This window comes from Pangasianodon hypophthalmus, chromosome 5 (genome assembly GCF_027358585.1).
Source record: "Pangasianodon hypophthalmus isolate fPanHyp1 chromosome 5, fPanHyp1.pri, whole genome shotgun sequence".
Taxonomy (NCBI): Eukaryota; Metazoa; Chordata; class Actinopteri; order Siluriformes; family Pangasiidae; genus Pangasianodon; species Pangasianodon hypophthalmus.
This window is the reverse complement of record NC_069714.1, coordinates 18,271,790-18,295,618: the sequence shown is the minus strand read 5'-3', so window position 1 is coordinate 18,295,618 and position 23,829 is coordinate 18,271,790. Positions and strand designations below refer to the sequence as shown.

General features: G+C 39.6%; 1 protein-coding gene across 1 annotated transcript in view; it reads right to left on the bottom strand.

The window, feature by feature from the left end:
* agps (alkylglycerone phosphate synthase) overlaps positions 1 to 23,829 on the bottom strand; it is a 37,247-nt gene that overhangs the window by 6,555 nt on the left and 6,863 nt on the right. The window contains exons 2-17 of the mRNA XM_026911937.3: positions 22,748 to 22,837; positions 20,135 to 20,225; positions 19,931 to 20,051; positions 19,656 to 19,730; positions 16,993 to 17,064; positions 16,776 to 16,855; positions 15,505 to 15,585; positions 14,955 to 15,080; positions 14,585 to 14,693; positions 10,307 to 10,434; positions 9,357 to 9,408; positions 6,393 to 6,469; positions 6,179 to 6,291; positions 3,620 to 3,689; positions 3,465 to 3,526; positions 2,047 to 2,136 (exon numbers count right to left, since the gene is read on the bottom strand). Coding sequence (XP_026767738.1) covers positions 2,047 to 2,136; positions 3,465 to 3,526; positions 3,620 to 3,689; positions 6,179 to 6,291; positions 6,393 to 6,469; positions 9,357 to 9,408; positions 10,307 to 10,434; positions 14,585 to 14,693; positions 14,955 to 15,080; positions 15,505 to 15,585; positions 16,776 to 16,855; positions 16,993 to 17,064; positions 19,656 to 19,730; positions 19,931 to 20,051; positions 20,135 to 20,225; positions 22,748 to 22,837 — 1,437 coding nt within the window. The remainder of the gene's footprint in view (positions 1 to 2,046; positions 2,137 to 3,464; positions 3,527 to 3,619; positions 3,690 to 6,178; positions 6,292 to 6,392; positions 6,470 to 9,356; positions 9,409 to 10,306; positions 10,435 to 14,584; positions 14,694 to 14,954; positions 15,081 to 15,504; positions 15,586 to 16,775; positions 16,856 to 16,992; positions 17,065 to 19,655; positions 19,731 to 19,930; positions 20,052 to 20,134; positions 20,226 to 22,747; positions 22,838 to 23,829) is intronic.

The following is a 23,829-nucleotide window of genomic DNA, read 5'->3' as shown; positions in this document are numbered from 1 at the left end:
AATCACGAGTCACAGGATCTATTCTGATTCATCATGCAGCTCTGCGGGTGAGAAGATTGAGCGTGTGTGTGAGTGCGTGCCTGTGTGTGTGTGTGTTTGGGGGTGGGGGGTGGTGGTCCTTGTCACTTTCAATTTCGTCCTATTCATCTGATATTAAATACCCATCAGACACATTAATGCAGCACTATCAGTCCAGCAACACAGACTCGGCCTCCCACCTTGCGGCCATCTGGATTGCAGACTACAGACACATAATGTGTATCAGACTATTAAAGAATAACCTGTTAATGTGATTATCATTGATCTGCACACACATTATGCACTGCTAATTCTATTTCCACTGTTTCTATTGTAGTTTTTGCTGAATGTTCACCCAGATTTAGTGACGATAGACTGTGTGGTAGGGACTATATTATGGTGCACTGGTTATTCGGATTATAATTTATAACCAGAAGTGACTCTCATCCTCACTCTGTTCTGACACTCATGTTGATGCTTTGCTCTTTCCTGTGTAGGTGGCTCTGACTTCTACGCAATCAATGTGTAAAAGAATCGTGTTATGAATGCACTACATTTAATGTTCTCATGTTCAAAGCATGTTATGGACGAGTGTGTGTGTGTGTGTGTGTTGTCAATTGGGGCACTGCCCTTTCCAGAGGTTAAATGGCCACATCAATCACGTCACACACAGCTGCACTGCAACCGACAGGAAATGAATGGCTGAGGCATAATCAAGTTTCAAACCTAATCTCTCCTTTCCCCCCCTTCATTCTCTCTCTGTTTCTCTCTGCCCTTTCTTTATGTCTCTCACTCCCATTCCCATCCCCATCTCTCCCCTTAGTTCTCTTCATTCTTTTTCTCTGTTTGGCAGGGTCATTGTGAAGGTGAACAGAGCTGGGTTCAAAGAGTTTCCAGCTTGCAGGCTAGCAGTCAAACAAGCTCCCATTTAACTATGTAACTATTTCCTGCAGCACATTTGAAAGGACACTAGTAAGAGTGTCAATAAACATTTAACTTAAACACGTAATTGCACGACATAAATTCTTTTTCAAATATATTTACAAGATATTTGTAAATATGCCCTAAATTTATATTGTGGCCTTTCAGAGATGGCACTACTTTTTCACAGGGAAGAGTATGTGATTATGTATTTCCATCGCAGTCGTGTGGGTCTGATCACTGATGGATGACATAAAACTTTCAGAAAAGCGTAAGTAACTTCTACTGTATTGCTCCAGTGTTGGAAAGCTGGATTAAACTCTATAAAAACAGCTTTACTAAATCCAGGTTTAGACTGTCATTATAGTTGTCTTTTAAGATTATTACTCGTCACACTGTATGAGACGATTGTAATAAAATCTTGGCCAAATTCTACAGACTGTGCAATAAAGTATGTATTCCATGTCAGATGTACTTGCTGAGAATCATCTAATGATAGACCTGCTTTTATTGACGGCTTTTAGACGAGCACCATTGCAGTGGTCACACTTTGAGATTTTAATGAGTAAATTTGTGACACAGGCAGGACGTTGCTGTTGGCTGTCTTTTGTTGCAATGCCTTTAAAATGACTCATGTGATCTCAACTTACGACCAAAGAATTCTTTTACGATGTGAGAAACAGCAAAATCATACAGCATAATCCCAGCTTTAGATTAAGCCCTTTATTGCTAGAGAGTAATTCTAGCACTGAAATTGTATTATAAAGTCATGTATTTTAAATGTTTGTTGGTTGAGTTCAACAACTGCTCTTAGATTTCCATTACAACTGAGTTTCGACTAAAAAGGTTTTCTTTTATAAACATGTTGAATTTTCTTGTCTGAGCTAATCACACATATGCTACAGATGTTGTGGATAGAGATTATGCTAGAACACTGAGTATTTCCACAAACAATTTTGAACAGCAAAGTCATAGCATATTTACTGATTGGGAAAACAACAACTTTGGCCAATCATTTGCCTCAGTGGTGATAGTGTAGGTGAGCAGAGATTCGACAGTCTGAGAGTAGAGATCAGTGGAGTAACAGAAAGGATGAGCGAATTGTACCTGCATGTAGACAGTGGTGGAAACTGCACTCCTCTCTCTTTACACTCTCTCACTATCCTCTCCTTCACATTTCTGCACAGGTCCAAAACTCTGCAACACACACACAAGCGCACACAGGCACGCACACAAACCAGAAGACACACAATTAATGAGCAACTTGCACAGACAACACTCAAAACCCTGAAACACTGCAGAAAAGTACTTCACAGTTATGGTGTGTAGTTTAAAGAACAGTGTGGTCATTGTGAAATAAAGATGTGTCTAAGACCATGTCTGAAGTGGCAGGAATATATATGTACACCCAGTTCACTCATTCCTCCATTCCCTAGCCTTCCTCGATGGAACCTTTTTAGGAAGTGTGTTTTTGTTTTCTAGGAATGTACTCACTGTCCCTAAGCCACTTGGCTGCCGTAGCGGTGCTTGCTCTCTGCACTGTAAAATGACTGGCTGGCTATGAATAAAATGTAAATATACTCCCAGATAATGCAGACATAATGTGAATGCAGAGTTGTGGGGTTTATTTTTCAGTAAAAATCCCCAACTGAAGTCAAAAGAGCACCTGATGTTGTGTCTGTAAGTATTGTCTACTGTCACTCAGAGAAAAATTAGCTAATACAGGCTAGTTCAGACTTTTTTATTTGAAGTTAATTATTATTATTTATTCGAAGTTGAAGTAAACAAGGTGCATAAGGTGGAGAAGACCGGTTTGTAGACAAGTGTACGAATGTATGCACCACTGGAGTGGTGGCTTCAGTAGTGTGCCTCTATTTCTATCTAAGTCTCTAATATATATCTAATTTTTAATTCAATCCAGTTTACTTTTATTCGTATAGCACTTTTAACAATAGACACAAAGCACCTTTAGAGAAATCTAATATGGATTTAGATCCATAATGAAGCAAGCCATAGGCAACAGTGGCAAGGAAAAACACCCTGAAACTACATGAGAAAGAGGAAACAGACTGAAAAGGGAAATTATCCTCTTCTGGGTGACACCAGATAGTGGGATTGTAACTCATTACTATTCTACAACTCTATCTATCTGGATCTTGAGCATATAAAGGGGGCATAAACCATCCACAGCATCAGAAGGTGAGTGACAAGTGCAAAAGCTCGAAGCAGAAGAAGATAAATTAGGCAGATGTGGAAGGCAAGAGGAGCCACAGCTGTAGAAGTTTACATCACTGAGCATTCACACTTAACAGAATGTGCATTATTTTTGGAAGATAGGCTATTAAGAGGGACTTTGTGGGGAATCTGTGGCTAAACAAGACTGTAAGAGTTATGAGTTTGATACTTCCTGATGATGACAAAGGTGAGAAAGAAACAAAGGGAAGTACAACAGATCAGAAACATAAGCATCACTGGTTCAAGAATAGTCAGTTATGTGACAGAGAGCATGGAAAAGCAGCTCTTACCTGTCCCAAGGCACTGACGTCTCAAACGACTCGCCTATCACATAATAATCCATCCCCAAATCCTACACAAAGACAGACATCTGTCAACACACTCATCTCAGATTCTGCACTTCTAACAGCCTACTAGCTTAAAGGAGTGAGTGAGGCAAACGCACCCGTAGGTAAGCAATGACGAAGGTGAGCATGTATCCTCTCTGTCCGTTATCCTCTCCTGCTGCTAGGCCCCTACAAAACACACACACAGAATACTCAAATACATACAGCACTGAATAAATATTTTTCTCTGCTCGACAACAATGTGTGAAAAATTAATAAAATGAATCACATACTTAGTCTAATCAAATGTATTTAAAAACAAAACAAATGCCTCTTATGGACACTAAGAGATTTTGAATCACTCTCTCACTCGCACCTGCTCTTTTACTCACCCATACACCAAACATACAGTCTCTCTCTCACAGACACACACACAGACACACACACACAGACACACACACAGACAAACACACACAGACACACGCATATAAGCCAAGCAACCAGCAGTCCTAGGTATGTTCAGCAGTATCAGTCAAAAGCATCATTTAATTAAATTTCTGCCACCCAAACTAATCAAAGCAACCTCATTATGGCTGAATCCATGGATCAATTTACCCATTTCCCCCCACAGTTCACTAGCACACATTCTGCTCAAGTATCAATCAAATCCATCATTCGTCCAGTGAAAAGGCCATGATGAATGTGAAAAAACAACAGCTTGTGTCTGGCATAGATATGACAGAATGAATTAGAAAGGTCACAATAAAGGTTAAAGGTTATGACTCTGATGACCCATAATGATCAGTGCTGGTTAAATATTTACTTTTGATTCTATGGAAACAGCAGGCAGTATTGCAACCACACAGACCCAAACAGACACACACACACAAAGTGATTAAGGCTTCTTTGCCGATAAACAATAGTGGACACAGATTGCTCTTGTTGATGGAAGGGACCGTGCACCTGTAATGGTATAGAACCATGCAAGAATCATAGCAACTATAGTGTTATAGCCCTGGGGATCTGTATACTGTACACACACTCTTACTGCACTCCCCAGTATTAATACACGGACATGAAAACAGCAGGAAATAGTGTAATATGTGGCTTGATCCATGAAGCAGGTCGAAGTTGATATTGTCTTTAGAGCATCACTGTTTCTCTATTCTTTGAGTGCAAGAGATGTACAGAAACACAGACAGACACACATAGACAGACACACATAGACACTCTCTCTCTCGCTCTCTCTCTCTCTCTCTCGCTCTCTCTCCCTCTTTCTCTCTCTCTTCAGGAACTCAATAACCAGCTAACTGAATAGATTAGAAATGCTAAATGGTAACGTGACTCCTAACTGCAGGTACAGTTACTCAGAATTTTTATAGATTTGTAAGTTTAATGTAGTTTCTGGAAAAGTACGCAGAAATCAAACAATCACCATCACTGACTCCTAAAAACTGCTCCACACAATGGTTGTGATTAATGCCCCGGGCTATAACAGGAGCTTAATCCTTGTACAGCTAAGTGCTATTTGGACTGGATTAGCTTTTTATGGTGAGGTAGGATAATGTAATTATCACCAGTGTGATCTCTGGGGTTTTAGCCGTTCAAGTGGTTATAGTAAAGGTCAGAACAATCAGCTTGCATTAAAGATATGTGGTGTACGTAGTATTTTGGTGTGACGACCAGCTGTACATCTTGAAGACACTCCCATATATGTGATTCACAGAGATGCAAGTCGACCATAATTACTACACACTTACTCCAGCAAAATTACTTAATAGACTTATGTCTGGAAATCTTATCCAGTCTGAACAGTACTCTGTTCAAAATCTACCAGAGACCTATACGTGAAGAAGAACCCTATTTTTGTGACCATAACCCAGGAGCAAAAATAAACCATAATGTCAAGGCAATAGTCCAGGTGGGTGTATCCCGGCAAAGAGTGGTGCACATGTAAAAAAGGTTTGGTTAGAACTAAGATATTATCAAGATGTGTTATGAAGATAACCAATTAAAGCAGCATGACTAAAGGGAACTCTCAAGCAGCATGATTTTAAAGGGAACTCACATTCCCTTTAAAAGCAAGGTGTGCATTGGCAGCTCAGAGCACTGACATTTTTGTAATTACATACAATTTGTTTTCACTTCTAAAGTCAATATTTTAGTGGTAGAAATAACCAGCTGGCTGTGGGAAAAGCCAAATGTGTTTTCAGAAGCAGGTGTTCACTCATGCATGACCCTCTAGTATATAGTGTTTATATGGGCCCTCAGTGGTGCCAAAGAATTTGGTGATTTTGGTAACTAGTTCTGCTAGAAATTTTATTGCTTCTATCAATTATATGATATTCCTTGATTATTTGATCCACGCCATGTTCTGTGTCAAATGTCTGATTCATATATAGCAGCAACAAATGATTTGTCTGTTCTAATTTGTTATGGATAAAATAATTCAATCAGTTGTATTTAAATAGTATTACATTGAAGTAGACTATTTATATTGAAGTGAGTGTTATCATACATTGCAAAAAGTCTGTTTTGGCCTAGCATTTGCACTGAAAGGGGTCTTGAGGCAAGCAAATTTGAAACCAAATTAGCAATCCTGTGGTGTTATATCACTAATTTGCATTTGCATGCCCCTGCATCAGCCCAAAGACTTTAGAAAGCTAATAATATCTTACCCAAATTTGGCGGCAATGTCGTAAACCTGTTTCTCATGCTGCAACACCTTCTCCCGATCTCCTTCAAACAGCAGAGTGGCCACACAAAGGTGATGGGGATCAAAGCCTTTAAACTGTTGAATAAGGTCATTAAAGTGAGTTTAATTGCAAGTGAGGCTCCATGATAAGGCTAAAGCAACAGGAACAGTAACAGATGAGGACACTTGTCTTTTACCTTGGTGATGTAAAATTTTTTCAGCCCATCCAAAAATGATGTGAAGATGGAGGATACTTGAGGCTTAAGAGCGTGACCTGGAAGGCCATAAACACACCCACAAATCATCAACATACCATCAGCCAAGCACTATAATAATAAAATCTCATTCCAGTAGTCCAACACCTCTCACATCAGCTTTTGACTCATTAAAAGCAAGAGATAAATGAAGGTCATATTTTCGCCACCCATTTGTGGCCCACTTTCATCCACGTAGGCTTAGCGGGCCAGATTGATCTGCGGTTTGAACAATAGCAGCGTAACAAATGGGGGAGAGTGAGCAAGAGTACAGCAGCGGAGACTCCGAGGCCTGAGGGCCATATATCAGCCTCTGACTGAGAGGAAATGCTTTCCACACTGCTATGTAAGTCTCCCTTACATACACTGATTTATTTCTGAATGGACGCACAAAGCGCCGCGGACAAACAAAAGTGAGTGGCCACAGCCGAGGGGAAGGCTATCAATCTCTCATACTCCCACACAGAGGAGGGGGAAAAACATCAGGGGACAGTCTACAGAGAGTTCACTTGTCACTTCACTTCTGTACATTCCACTTTCCCTCCTTTTCTTTCATCAATCCATCCATCTACACACACAGACAGCAGACAGGCAGCTCTCAAACACTTGCTCTCTTGACCTTTTTAGTCTCTCTTTTTGAAATGTAACTTACTCAATTCCTCACCAGTCAGGATATAAAAGAGCACTTATAAGTTTTCTAATTGGATTTTGTCAAAATACTGAAAGATATGTTTCAGAGCAAGAAACCTGACATAAGAAAAGCGTTTATATGGACCTCTAATTAAGGTGCTCTGTGAAAACATGCATGCAATTATAAAAGGCAAAAAACAGCCTTTCCAAACTCTTCATAAAAACATCTTAGAACCAAAATACAACTACTGACCAAAAAACACAATTTTAATGATAAAACTTTCCCCTCATAACATAGTTAATGGTGAAGGATGTAGCTTACTAAAAACATAAAACATTTAACTATAATTTAACAATATGACAAAGTTTGAATAAAGTCTACTAAAAGGTTGGCTTCATACCGTGGATTTAATTATACTTTATTATTGAAAAAAAATTAGGGGAAAAAAAAGAAAGGAACAGAAGGACATTTATGTGTAATTTCAGCAATAAAGTATGCTAGCCTCCATTTCTATATGGTCTCATAATTAGGAAAATAAAAGCCTTTATTAATGAGGGATTGAATCTTTCTCTCTGCTGCTAGTCTCTCTCTCTCTGGCGGAGACGGAGAAGTGCATCGTTGGTGAAAATGTGAGACTGCAGGAGAGTTAATGAGGTCCCTAGAGACTGAGGAACTTTTCCTGTGATATCTCCTATCCCTTTAGATTCCTTCATATATCCACATACAATACTCTAAGACGTCAATATGCTGGAAGCTTAATTGTTGCCAGGGCCATTTTTCATTGTTCCTGGATCGTGTGTCGGCTTGTTCGACTGCTCAGCTGGCAAGATAATGATCGATTTAACTTTAGATGAGACCGCGAATTGAGTCGGCCTCTGTAGATGAATTATATCATGCAAAATTAAACTGCTTGATGCACGAGAAAACACAGAATGCATCAGCTACAGGCAATTAAACAAAGCTTCTTGCACATACAACACTAGTTTGTTTTCATAGACAGAGCTGAGGTGAAATAAGGGCCCTAATACAGATCCAGCAAAATATAGTGAGCGTTTGAATCATTAAGATAAACCTGTAAACAGTGAGGGTGTTTACTGATTATATCAGTGCATCAGCATCAGATTGAAAGGCCTAAATAACAGGACAGCACAGTCTTTACTGTCTTATATCTTCTCTGAACAACATAATTCTTTTAATTCATGCACCTTTAATTCACAGAATAGTTTTCAAAGACAACTGACATTTAACCTTATTGTGCCTTTGTATATATAATCATGCTCTAATTTCTGTGACTGATCATCAGATCGCTTGCTGGATATTCAGTCCTGTAGGGATAATATTCCTCCATCAGCCTTCCAGTTACCACTGGAACCATGGTAACAGCTCTACACACATCTGCACACTCGCATATGCACTTCTATGTCGCCTTGTTTCTTGACTAATGACACAACAACAAACAAAACTGCAGATACAGTATGTTGCAATAGATTTTAAAGCCAAAAGCAGATTTTGCTTCCCTGCTGTGAAAACTGATTTGTTTTTATTTCATTTCCTTTGATTTTAGTCAGTATGCCAAGCCGAAACTAAAGCCTCATTAATAATGGGTCCCGCTGCAGCATCCAAAACATCAATAACAGCTTCGTCAAGCATCGAATGAAAAGGCTAATACAGAAAGGCTGCTGGATGCAGCAGTGATTTCCAATGACTTTCATTCCTGATACTTCCAATGATTTTTAAACTCAGCAATGTTCAATTTTATAGTAATTTCCATAATAAAGATTTATAAATCAAAATTCCTGAATTTAACTAAAGTCTGACACAAAACACACTCAAAAAATTGATTACTATAAAAATAATCTATTATAAAGTGCAAATTTGAATATCAACACATGCCATTATTTATTTTCAAACCATTCCGTAACATGCACTTTAATGTTGTGGTTGGCCAATATGATGATGTAATATGCCACAATAAACTTTCCTGAGATATCCTGAGTATCGTCAGTATTTTTAGAATAATTACAATCAATTACAATTTTGTACAGATGTTTTTTTATTTCCCTTCTATTTCAGTGTTAAATAATTTTGTAAATATTAAATAAAATATCCACAGTTGTTTTAAATCAAACATTGCATATCGTTTATCACTGAAACGTCTTCAGATATGCTAATTTTGTCACATCGCCCACCCCTATTTTAAAGTTAAAGAGCTTTGATGTTTGAAAGACAGAACAGCAATATATCATCATTCATTTCTGATTGGGGGAAAAACATACCAAACTGGAACTGCTCGTTGTCCATCAGTCGAATAGAAGCTGGAGCACATCTCTAAAACACAAAACACAGAGAAACCTAACATCAGTGCCATAGAATTTGTGACCATCTTTCGCCAGTGGTTCTTTAATTGCAAACTAAGACAAACACTCAAAGTGTATCTGTAGGAAATTTGTAGAAAGAGGCTCACAATTCTTTTGTCATTAAACCTGTCCTTTTAAATGTTTAAATCAATAAAGACAGAAAAACTAGGATGTGCATTGTCCAAATGACGCACTAAGAGCCGGCCTATTTCACTGTTATGCTGAAAAGCAGCTTCAGGCTACTGAGAGTCCTGGGGGAAAAGTTTGGGAAAGGATCTGTAACTCACACATCCTAAACAGCATGATCGATATCTTCATCGTCTGCTGTGCTCAGAGCTAATTTATGCTCTCATAATGAGCAGAGCTGCACAGAGCTAGAACATACAGTCATCAATAACAGTGCCATCACTGGCAAACTCTCAAGGCCAGCAAAGCTTTCTCTGCTGGCCTAACAATTCACATAGAAAAGAAAAACACCCTTGTATTTTTCTTCTTTCCTTCTTATATTTATTTTTAATTTTGGGTGAATCTCAGTAGTATAGATGAACTGGAAAATAATGTTAAGCTCTTTAACTGCAATTTCTTTTTTTACTTTTGGGGTAACTAGAATTTAAATGCTATAACTTTGTGATTGAGATACTTGCAGAAATGTTTAATTTCAGTTCAGGAAAGCCTGTAGTTTCCAGAACTATATATAGTAGAAAATGTCAAAATTTCACCAAGTGAAGGGTTTTGCCATGTGGTAAAATGGATCCAGTATCTCTTAAGTTTTATATTAATTTTTTTTATATTCAAGTTTTATATTCGTCACTGTATACAATCACATAACAGATGGTTGTTGAATTAGTTATAAGACTATTAGATGTTACCTGTTTAGCCACCTCTCGCAGACAGGCCACGCCCTGCTGGAAGTTTGGGAAGACGATAGAGCCGTATTTCTGGTACTCAGGGACTGGACGGATTTTCATCGTAACCTCTGTGACCACACCCAGTGTGCCTGAATGAGACCACACAGACACATGGTTAACTGCAAGTTCAACACAAAGATATATGTATTGTAACCCTAGCAAAAAAGTTTTAAAAGTGTTTAGAAATCAACTACAGCACCACAGACAAATTAGAATCATACACTGATATGCATCTATATTCAATGTATATTCACTTTAGAGGGGGGAAAAACTTTTGTGCTTAGACTCTAATGAAGGTAGAGCTTGCACCCACTCTCTCTCTCTCTCTCTCTCTCACTCTCACTCTCACACACACACACACACACACACACACACACACACACACACACACACACACACAGCCCAGCACAGCCCAGCCCAAACCCAGCCCCCTGTCTATCCACTGGGGGGCCTGTATGTTCATTTGCACTTCGGTGATCTGGTTTCATCCAACACCGGGGGGGCTGTGTGAGATTTACCAGCTCTGGCTTGGTTGAAATAAAGCAGGTCTGTATCAAAGGAAGTGTCGAGCAAACACCGGAGACACTGTTCGCCTTAAAGCCTGGATCCCAGCATGCTCCACGACCCCTGAGAGCTCAACTACCACTGCTGCTTTGAGGCTCATGTTGCCAGTTCATTTAGCCAAGGAAGACCAGCGCTCTGCCCATAGGAGGCATGACTGCAGAAAGTAGCAGTGATAAATACCAGGAGGAGCGTTATAAATGAACTTCTGGATGAAAGCCTCTTGCCCACTTGGAGACAAATCTGAACTCAGACACCATAGACTGTACAAGAAAAGAAATGATAAAATACTAACTGTAATGTAAACCAATATAACAAAAAGAAAAAGTTTATATGATGAGAAATGAGTGATCTACCACACAATCTTTAACTTATTTTAGAAATACTGTAGCTAAAATACACGAAAGGACAGAGAAAAAAGTCATTTCAATGCTAGAAGCTCCCCTGTCCTGGTATACACCACCAGTGTTCTGTGCATTTTTGTGTTTGGAAATGAATGCTGCACTTCAGTATGCTGTGTGAAACATCTGAGCAGAATTGCGTAAGGAAAAAAGGCAAGGTCTCAGAGCCAACACTTCTCCAACTGACAGGCAAACTGTAGAAGCAAGCATATCCTAAACAACCAACAAATGGGCTCAAGCACACAGTAAAGATGCCAATAAGGCTGTTTACTAGCACGTACATACAGTACACATGGCCGTAATAGTCTCCTCTATAAACACTCAGTCACTGGGTGGACATTTACTGCACTTTCATCTTAACCAGTTGACAGTAAATACTTATAAGCGGCATCATAAAACCCCACTATAATTCTGTCATTACTGCGTCGCTTCTGTGAGAGGAAAGTGAAAGACTCATTTGTTAGCATCTAAATGCCCCTGTCATTTTAAACGCAATTTAAAAATCCAGATGTCTTCTTAATGGGAGTATAAATGTTTACGAAAAAAACAATTAATTTGGGCAAAGCAAGCAAAAGAGCTAACATACGCCAGCTGTAAATGCTTGTTTCTGCAGATATTTACCAAAACGATGTTACAGCCTATTGAGCCCTTCTCTAGACTACAATTACAACACTTCTTACAATGGTTTTCTACTACCATTCATTTGCATAAAAAACAAAAACCAAAAAAGCACAGGTGTAGATACATGAGTATCAAACATGTAATAAAGATATTTGTTTATGAAGGTAGCAGTAAGGTACTGAGTATAAACAACTTCTATTTGACTCTACTTTCTGAACAATTCGCATGTCTAGTATGGACATGTGGCTGTAATGGATCATGATATGCTGCCCTCTAGTGGTCCAACACAACAAGGTGTCTACAAATTCTGCCACTACCACGTCATACACACTTTTTGTCCATTTAAAGGTGCATTAGGTAAGCTTAGTCTTCTTTTTTTTTAAGATTAGATCTCTAACAGGTGGTTTCCAAATTTTAATGATTCCCGCCCATGGTCACAAAACTCCGCCTCCAGGATCGACGATGATCCGTAGAGTAGAGCGTCTATAGAATGACTAACAGGAGGCACATCCAAAAACACAAACAAGCATTCCGGACCATATGTCAGTTTTCCAAAAGGGTTTTCTCAATGACTTCATACACTTTTCTTAAGGTCATGGCTTAATGCATTGTCTTGTTTTTTTTTTAAATTGTGTTCTACACATCGTCCAGGTACAAGTAAGGAATAAAAAAATAATAATAATAATAAAAATCGACTATTGCACCTTTAATAACATCAACCCCATCTAAGCAGAATTTAATCAGGACCATCTGAGTCTGAGTTGAAAGGCACCAAAAGTAAAGCCAGAGTGGACGAATCATAAATTTAATTAGCTAGCCCACTGTGCAAGTAAAAGCTCCAATATGCTGCCCAGTTCCATGTTTTGGTTGCCTGGAAACTGACAAGACTAAAAAGTGGTAGCTACCGTAATGTAATAACAGTAGAACAGGGAAAGGGCTGTGTTCTTATGCAGAACACAGAGTTTGGGCTGCTGGTGGATTTTAAGCAGAAGGTGAATGGCAATGTCAGGTAGAACAGAGAGTTACAGTATGCAGAGGCCACCAGACCACCCACACCGACAGAACGGCACACACACACACACACACACACACTTCTGACCTTCCAAAACACTTTCCAAAAGTGTGTGTTTGGAAAATGCTGTTAAAAGACTGAAAGGAATTTGCAAATGTTAGTCATACGGGATGTTTAATCACAGTTTATAGTGCAATTGTGTGCCTGAAGTGTAACTCGCAGTGTAGAGGAAAGAGAGAGTGCAGATGTTTACTTGGGTGAAAAGATCAGATTTACAGATGTACAGCACTCATTTATAGTCTTACAGCTATTATAATGGATACAAACGCACATGCCAACCCATCATTCCATCTCCCTGCAGACTGCTAGGGGAATGTGCACTTTCTGTGTGTGCCTGCATGTGTGTGTGTGTGTGTGTGTGTGTGTGTGTGTGTGTACACCACACACTAGCAGATGTTCACAGTTGTAATGCCAACAGTCCCTGTATTTGTTAATAAGCACTGCCGTATGGTTGTGTTATCAGCAGGCATGTACAAGGACAGAGAAACGTGGGATTGTGGGAGTTTGTCAGCTGCAACTGCCTCAAATGAAATCTTCTTAGTCTATACTCTTTGAACCTGACTATCTAGTACCTTGGTTTTGTAGGGCAGTAACCTTTCTCACTGAATATCAAACATTTGCAGTACACGAAAGCACAAAAAATGACTGTGTGGTACTTTGTATCACTGAACCTCACCAAAACAGGTTGTGATCACACCTTTTTGTGCTGAAGGAAAAAGTGGCTCATGCTTTGTATTTAATTGTACCACTTAACTATTTATATGGGCTATTTATATGGGTTAGATTTATTTTTACTGATAATAATAATAATAGAGATTCGTTTATCTGATACTGCCTGCCTTAGCTTTGGAGGAAGAGTGTGCTTCTGCAAGACTAATTTTCCCACAACTCTCTGGGCTGTTTTCACTTGCCCCCTGAGTTGAGACCTGATTGGTCAGGAGATAAGAAAGAAAAGTATTTGATGTGACTTGCTTTTCTGTAAAGCTGAACTTTTCTTAAACATTTGAAGACATTCCACTGTGACGAGCACTTTTTCAAAAACAGACACATTCTGAGCACATACTAGCAGTTCAGGAAAGATGACTGGTGTGAACACAGCCTTAGAATAAAAAAAAGAAAAATGCTCTCCCTAAACTTTTCACTCCTAATTAGCATGTGCAGTGAAGTAGTGTTCCTGCTCACCATATAGAAAAGTGTTGCTTTCTGACTGCAGAAAGAAGCATCCAGGGTTTCATGCTTTATTGTTCACCCAATCCAAGTATTAAAAGCAAACAACCTCTAACTGAATTTTCCAGTGTGATTATGGCTAGTCCACTATGAATGTACTACCACAAGTGTATACGGAGGTTTAATTTCATCACTCTGTTCTAAACACATGGACACACACACACACACACACACACACACACTTACTTTCGTATCTTTGTAAAATATTTAAAGTAAATTCTCAGGAATCTTAGTAGCCAAAAGGTAATCTTTTGACTCTTGCGCTATTTAGATAAAAGCAATTTTCTTTAGAGACCAGTTAATTGTCCCAAAAAAAATAAAAGTTCATGCCCACTGACTCACACACACTGTCACTACCTTCAGAGCCCATGATGAAATGGTGGATGTCTGGTCCAGTGGACATTCGAGGACCCTGGCAGCTCTTCTCGATCACACCTCTAGGGGTCACCATCTTTATATGTACCACCTAACAATTAACAGTTATTATCAGCCACAATAAAGTGATAAGTAATGATACAAATCACTGAAAACATTAGATGGGAAAAAAGGAAAATGTGTGTTAACTGGTTCACTCCAGAACTCTAAATGTAAGATGCTCAATATTTGTCTAAAGGTAGTGTGTAAGATGCTCAATATTTGTCTAAAGGTAGTGTCTAAAGGTGGTATATGTGTTGTGTCTGATTCATATGAAATTTGCGGGTGGTAAAGAAAGATGAAGACTGTGTACCAGGTCTTCGATGTTGCCGTAGATGTTTTTCTTCATGCCTGATGCACGTGTAGCCACCCAGCCTCCAAGAGAGCTAAATTCCATAGAGTCAGGCTCATGTCCAGTGCAATAGCCACTCTCATTCAGCTGAGGAAAACAAACACCCACACACACATACACAGGTGACGCGAATACATACAACCCCAGTTTTATTACCAAACCCCCCAGAAACACACTCCTTAACAGCACGCCATCTGTGCACTCAAAATGCTGCAAAAACACCCACATGCGAGTGTGTGATAGGCTTGTTAACATGCATCACACACACACACACACACACTTCTATATTATACTAGAGGCCATTTTTCTGCATTAGTTTGATGGTGCCATCTGCTCTGTGTGTGTGTGTGTGTGTGTGTGTGTGTAAAATAGTATGAGAGAGGAAAAAAAAAAAAAAAAAACACCAACTCTGTGCCAGTCTCTGCCTCTCAATCCACATGTTGAAACTAAATGTGCAGAGTTATAGCACACTCAGACGCTCAGGGAGAACAAATTCACTCTAGTCTCTAACCTGCCTTTCCAGGTCCTGGCCAATGATGCCAGCCTCTACATGGGCTGTTAGGTTTTTCTCATCAATCCATAATATTCGGTTCTGGAAAAAAGAAGAGGGGAAAAAACAAGCTAAAGTCATAAAATTGTTAAGCTCTTTTGCCAAAAAATTAAAAGCAGACCTGTAATACAAACATGTGATAGAGAGAAAAAACAGAGAGAAAGGGAGAACGAGTAAAGAAGGAGGGAGACAGAGAGAAAGAGAGAGGAAGAGGGTCAGAAAAGAGCCAGAGTAAGATTTTGATTAAAATGTGCTCGTGCTGACAGTGTATATCAGTGTCTGTCTGCACTACTCCATAAAGTTGTCCGTCTGTCTGAATTACAGTCCTTAAATTCAGTCCAGTTGTTTGGGCTTAGTGCACTTTAGAAGACACTGTGTGCGTGTGTGTGTGTGTGTATGTGTGAAGGGGTAAACACACAGGACAAAAACCTAAACCAAGATATAAACCTTCAGGGAGGAAAAGAGCTTGCTTTTTGATAAGAAACATGAAAGCACACAGGTCAGGTGGCAGGGTTTTCCACAGAAGCTGAAGGACAGATGGACCATGTGACCTGCACAACAAGCCAAACCTGGACTGATTAGAAAAAAATTCAACATTCCATGCAGTATTTCCTACCATGCCTGCGCTAAGGAAACTCTTTCACAAATGAGCTCTATTACAGTAAAAGAACTGTTTGCATGAGCTTCTGGAATTCTCTGATCTGAATGTTAGCTGCTTTAAAAAAAAATGAATAGAAGCCATTGTTGTTTTATAAAATAGAGGTCTCTTGACATTCTAATCACGCTACGATGGCACCCGTCACAGGGTTAAAAAGTTAACTCTGTTTTATGGCCCAATCCCACAATTCCCTGCCAGGGTCAAATGTTGCTCACGATATGGAATACTCTCAGCATGAGCTCCACTCTCAGCCATCAATCATCTGGCTGAGCTCATAAACCAGCCACTCCTGGCATCCGCTGCCTTTCATGTCCCACCCTCCCGACCTCGTGACCTCTGACATAGGTCAGCAGCTCAGAGAAAGAGAGAAAGAGAGAGGGAGAGAGAGGGAGAGAATGCATGAGAGAGCTGAGTGCAGGCCCCAAAATGCTACATAAATCAGTGTTCGCATACAGTCCTCACAGGCAACATGTAAGCCTTCACCAGGCTTGTACACGGTTTCATATGAGCTTTTAAAAGAAACTCAGTTGCCATTATGGGTATGTGAGTGGTCACTATGCATGTTTGTGCCCACCATCTGAGAGGTGTCTACAGAGACAATGGATCGAGTTTCCTCTGGGGGGCACTCTAGAGCGCTGGACACACTCGTACCACCTGACGGAGAGAGAAACAGAGACTTGGTGCACTTTATTCAGCAGTACTTGGTCAATAAAATTAATAAAAAGGAATAGGTCAGCAGTTTCACAAAGTAAATGCGATTTGAACTGTTGTGTTCTGGGTTGAGTGCTCACCTCCATATGGTATCAAACACACACTGTGCTTGCAGGCCAGCTCCACAATCTTCACTACATCATCGTGACAGCCTGTACAGGGCACAACACACATGATAGCCTATTACAGAGGCACAGCCATGTCCACACTTTATCAATGAAAAGGACACAATGAGACATTTCTTTTGATTGTGTGAGAAGTCGGAGACAAAGTGGGAGGACAAAGAAAAAGGAGGAGTTCTTTCTCTCCTCCTTCTCTGTGGGTGGGATCAACGGTTTCCATCCATAGCCAATAAGAGTGCCTGTCCCTGCCCACCCTGAACACATGTGAAGGAAGGGAACATCCCACACTGCCGCAACAGCATGAACACACCTCCTTTTTTCTCCTGCATTACTGCTGCTCATCCAATAGCCTGCAATGACTAAACTTTTTTAAGATGTACTGCATCCATATAAAGGGGAAAGGAATGAACTTTAGGAGTGCTGGACATCCAAAACTCTTAAAGGTACGGCCAATTATCTAACACAAACGCAGACACAGCACAGTCAACTCTGCTTTTCTGCAGGATTACAGATCATGTAACTCTGCCTAATGAAGGACTTGCTCTTTAGCACTAATGAGATGTAGGTCTTCCTCAAATGAAAAACCAAACACTACAGGGGATACAGCTATATAGTGCAGTATCCTTTTTCTTTGTGCATTTTGGGATTTGCAGAAGCAATGAGAACAAGCCGTGCATTGCTCAAGGACACAACAGTGTTAAAAAGAAAAAGGATTAAACATCTGGAACTGTCTAGCCCACCCTTCTGGTTCTCGGAATCACTTAGAGGGCTTAGAAGCCCATCTTAAAAGCCTTTTCCTGCATGAGCTCAGTGTGATGAAGGCTGAGTTGGTTTCTGGCCATTTGGGACTCAACTAATCAAGTCTGATCTAGCGCTCTAGCGCTCGGAGCTCATTTCCATGGGGAAATAGATCCACCAATCCGAGAGCAGTAATTCAAACAGCCAGCATTTTATTCGTTATCAAACTTCCTTCTGACACGTCTCATTAAAGCGCAGACTCATGAATATTAATGAGCTGCCTACCTGCTGATGCAGTTAGCTGGAGATTAACCCTTTACACATGCCTGCAGCTCTCTCATAGCATACACACACAAACCATACACCGCACACAAGGACATACAGCAACAAATAAAAAAAAAAATTCTTAGTACATTCAGTGCTGCTCTTTGCAAAACATGTGATTAACAGTACACAACTACACAACATAATAAAACAGACAATGCCATTACAGTAGCCTACCCATAAAACAGTACAGAAACTGCTATGCAAATGCCTTATATGCAATACAAGTGTAATTGCTCAGGAGACCCTACGGCCTGTAAAAAGAGGAATAAAAATAAACACTCTTGTGAATACTGCAGGAGTTTAATAAATTGCTGATAAGCTGTGTTCACACCACTGGAGTAAACTATGCTAGGCAGCAGAGGAGTTCAAATTCCTTACAAAAAAAAAAAACAACAAAAAAACCCACCTACTGAAATAATAAAAACAAGCTGCTCAAGCACCTGTTGGTAGGTTTTCCTGACCAAAGTTTTTGGAGTGGACTTAGTAGTTGTAGAAGAAGCAGTAGCTGAGCAGAAGCACACATTAAGAAAAGATGAGATGACCTCCAAAATCACAGACTTTATAGGCTGTATCAAAATTGCCGAGGTAGCACAAATCTGTCACCTGTCAGCAGTGTGCATTACTGTGCTTCCTTCATTACAGGAATTATTATCTCATATAATAGTGCTAGAGATTGTCTGTGAAAAATAACTCTCATTTTAAGTTATAGTAAAGTTATATTGTAATCATAATGCTCCAAGAAAGTGGAAGTAGGTGGGAGTGGAACGTGGGAGGTGACAGTGTTGAGTTCTTGAGAAATTTGAGGAAAGCCAAGCTGAATAACCATGATTTGCTAAATTAGTTCATAATATTTTCAAACCTTCAGAAAACTGAATGGACATGTGCCTATGCTTTTGCATATTTACCATCAGACTCTAAATTCTTTCCAGATGTTGCAGAGCAAATGGAAGGCCCTTGTTTATGGGACTGTAAATCTACTATCTGCAATCTACTGAAGTCATACTAGGTCAAGTACGAAGTGAGTTTGCTAGGAACAGATGGGTCTGCATTTTTAAAAGAGATAGTAATTTTGTATTCATTCACTTATTCATTCATTCATTCATTTTCAGTAAACTCTTTATCCTGGTCAGGGTCTCGGGAGATCTGGAGCGTATCATGGAAACACTGGTCGCATGGCAGGAACACACCCTGGATTGGAGCAGCCACATACATATTCACACACTCATTCACACACTCATTCACACACTCATTCACACACTCATTCACACACTCATTCACACACTCATTCACACACTCATTCAGAGGCAAGTTAGCATAGCCAATCTATCTACTAGCATGATTTTGGAGGTGAGAGGAAACCAGAGAATCTGAAGGAAACCCACGTGGACACGGGGAAAATACGTGCAACACCGCACACACAGTAACCTGAGCTCAGGATCAAAATGGGGACCTTTTGTATTACTTTAGTGTTTAGCAAATTGTTGATCCAGTTTATTCCAGTCTTCCCTGTTGTGCTCTTACATGATCAAAGATCCCAGCCATGTATAAGTACTTACTTGGCCAAACCACCAGGTCTGGTATTCTTCCAATTCTCCCCTCCCTCAGGGCAAAGATCTCATGTAGGCAGTGACCTGTGTGGAGAAGTAGAGTCTGGTTACATCACTGCAGAACAGAAAGAATAATTCCCAGTAATATACAACTCAACCCAGGACACATTAAATAAAAAGAAATATCTCTGTCCCCAATGCAAAGCCCTCTATTTCAGCTAAAACATTTCTGATTCATGTAGGTACCATGCAGAACAACTGGGCAAGGCATTTTCATTCATTACCATGAGAGCGGAACACTCTGTCCTCTGGGTCAGTTGACAGGGCCACACCAGCAGCCTTCAGCTCCTCCACAAACACCTCGTTCAGGTTCGGGGGTGGGACCGCACTCACATTCAAACTGGCCTGGGACAGGAGAGAGAGTTATGTGTGCCCACACACATACACACCTTTCTTACCAGTACCAAGTCAGGGAGGTGCAGACTTACTGTAGCTGGGGTTTTATGTTGTAGGTTGGCGCCAAACGTACCCTCAAACCAGTCCTTCAGACTGGGGAGAATCAGACCACTTAGCCGATACCTGCAATGAGCACCAGGACACGTCAGTCTTTCAGTTCCCAGTGCTACAAAATTACAGTTTATGACATACCTTATACAAAAATCTGCTCTGCATCCCACATTCAATATTAAAGTCTCAAATCAATATAACAAAATACTAACATCTCTGACACTGAATGAAGAATACGGGTAGGACGTTTAATAGGTCATTTAAAAAGTACATATCAGGCAATCAGGTACATGATTTGATATGGGTACTGTCTCCTACAGCTAAGTTCAAGACTGAGACTGAGTCTCTCCTAACCACTGACCAGAGCTTTTGTCCAGCAGAGCGTAAACTCACACACAGCCTAATGAAAAGGCTGCTGTCTGAGAGGGCAGGAGGGACAGAGGAGGAGAGAAAGGGAACAAGGATTAGTGTAATCCCTTTTTCTGTCTCCCTTAAGTCAGTATCAAGAGAAATAATACCAGCGTGAGTGAGAAGCTTTGTTTCTCTGGACAGATTAAAGTAGTAGAACAGTAAGTGGAACTGAGACCAGTCATCGATCCCACTGCCTGTGTGAGAATCTCCTCCACTCGGTCACCCTGCAGCAAGGTTATCCAAAGCCTTTACTAATTACTTCAGTCTCTCTGGGGCTGGACTTTAAAGAGGTTTCCCCACCAAACCACCAAAGTAAACAAACCATACATCTTACCCTACATCCACACTAGCAAGCTACAAGTCGCTCATGTCACTTATAGTATGTCTTTTGTTGCGGTGTAGTGAGTGCTACTGCTGTTGCTTGTGTGTGTGTACACTATCCAGAGAAATGCAGTAACCATAATATATAGTCTACAGCCCACTATATGTTTTATACACACCACATTTGTTTAAAAAGTATTTTGATTTACATATTACATGCTAGGCTTCGTAATAGATTTGTTGGCAAATTATCAAATCATCAGAGGCACCAATGATCTCTGCCTTCCTTCTAAGCTTTTTTTTTTTCCGGTTATATGTATTTCTTCCATTTTTGCACAATGGTAACAAAACAGTACACGGGAACCGATTTCAGGCAAGAACTAGGATTGCGAGTTGGGAACTTTTAAAAAGCGGCGGACCACACTCGCCATAGGATTGGTCCAAGCAATCATTCAAGACGATCTTTTGGATTTCCTGCTTTACCACTTCATACCAAATTTGCAAAGAATTAAGAAAATCTCAGTTCAAATGTTGCTTGTCGCTTGCAACTGTCACCGAAATTGTGGCTTGAATGTTGAAAATTAACGATCGTCTGTCGCTTGCTAGTGTGAACACTGGGTTTAGAATGGAGCATCCACAGCCAAAATTACATCTCTTCCTCTCATCCTTTCCATACACTCTCTCCAAAAACACTGAGCAAAGCACACACCTAGACACTAGATGGCATCAGCACACCACTCTGACTTGAGCACAGACCCTGAGCAGCAAATGAGTGAGTGTGGGGGTGTGTGTATGTCTGTGCTTAAGCATAGACTGTGATTGGTTTTGCTCACCACATATACACAAGGATACAGATACTGTTCTCTGTTTTCCACAGTGAGATTTTCACATTAAATGCGCTTTTTTACACACTCCTCTGTCAACTTACATACCCCAGTCTTATTACATATTATGGATTATCTACTACATAGTATGTGCTAGGGGTGGGAATCTTTGGAGATGTCACAATTCAATTAAATGTTGATTCAGTGTTCAACAATGCCTTTATAAATTGAATTCTTTACACATTTCAATTTTTGATTTCTAAATACCATATTGTGACATTTACTTGCATAATCACTTACTGTAGCTATCATGAAAATGTATTCCATTTTTTCCCCTTCCATTCTACATTTAAATGTTTAAGATCCTATGTTCTAGTTTCTAGTCATTTAATGTAAGACTATAAAAATATTTTCCTAAATGATGTTTAGGTCCAAAAATTATATACAATAGTGGAAAATTACATCTTCTAAGTGATATTAAACTACACTGAATTAGTTAAATTCCAAATGTCATTGATTTTTTTTTCCAAATGACATTCTGTTTTGCACACAATGGTTCTACAGCACCATTATCTTACACTCTGTGTAGTCAGCATGTATAGGGAATAGGAAGCAATTTGGGATTTGGAATAACTGTGTGAATTATTCATGTGTAAATTTGGGTTAAAGCTACAATACAGAATTTATTTGTTACAAAATAATAATAAAAAATACATTATTATTGAGGCAGAGGAGAAAAATACTCTATAAACATGTACCTTGCAATTGCATTTTTCTACCAGAGCGAGCAAAATTCCAAAATGTGATATTGTGTAGCTTTAAAGATGAAGAATGGTCGCTTACAGTAAACATAAGAAAAGTAAAACAAAAACAAAAACAAAAAATAAATAAATAAATAAAAATTTAAATAAAATAAAAAAAATACTTATTATGCTTATTTTACTTTCATGACACCCTTCATCTCTAAAATGAACTGTTTTTTTTAATATAGAAGGCACAATTGTTATGTGATCGTTACTCACTGGTCTGCATACTCACCTTTTGCCTGTAAACTCTGCCTGGCCTTTCTTGTTAAAGAAAAACCGGGAATCACTGTAACCCCAGCCATTCCACTTCATTACCTCTTGCCTGAGAGAGAAAGACACAGAGAGGTGGGGGGGTATAAGTATTCATAATCATATTGTTGCCCTCTTTCATAATTTTAGCCACACTGATAGGCATGCATAAAATAACTAGAAGTAATCTGGCAATACTAACTGATTTCTGATATCACATGGTGCTCTTAATGACTGACCTCAACTCAACATTCCGAACATGTGACACCCTTATATTTAGTGAACAAATCCACACAAGTGAGTCGGAGTTCAGATCAGTCCAACTCTAAATGAAATGATGATCTCATTCTGAAAACGTTTCCTTGCCAAGTTTAGCTGCACACATATTCAGACAGAGCTTTTGGATCTAGTTCAAGAGAGGGGGCTTCCCCAGAAATGTCACCATAACCCTGCTGTTCAAGTAGTGCAAACAAACCACTTATTTACAGACAACAAATCCCATTAAACAGTCACCTGGAAAGTACTGGAAGGTAAATTATACCATGAACACGTTCACCTTTCTTAGGCAGCTTCTTCCTCCTGTCTGGTCTGAACACATCAGGTGTGATATGCAAGACTATGACAAATAAAACTGTCAGAGATGGAACTTTAAAGAAAGTTAACCCACTGTTTGACGACAATATTTTTTTTTTGTATATTCTAAGCCTATCATAGCCACAGAATGAATGATTTTCAAGATATTTTCAGTAACTGATCAACTGGATTATTCACCTGCAAGATCCTGAATACATGTGTTTTTTAATGTGGCTATACCTAGCTTCATGAGTGATCCATCCAGAAAGAAAGAGACAGAGAAACAGAAAGGTGTGCGTGTGGGTGCGTTAAATCAGTTCAGTCTGCATGGACACGAGTCAGAGAACAGAATAAATAACCAGCATAACTCATGATTTTATCTGTGCTCCTGTGCAATAACTCATATGCTGCATGTGGAGTGACAGGCATATGAATAGTGATGAACGCAGGCCATGCTGGATGAAGGTAAATAACAGAGGAGAGGTGACAGAG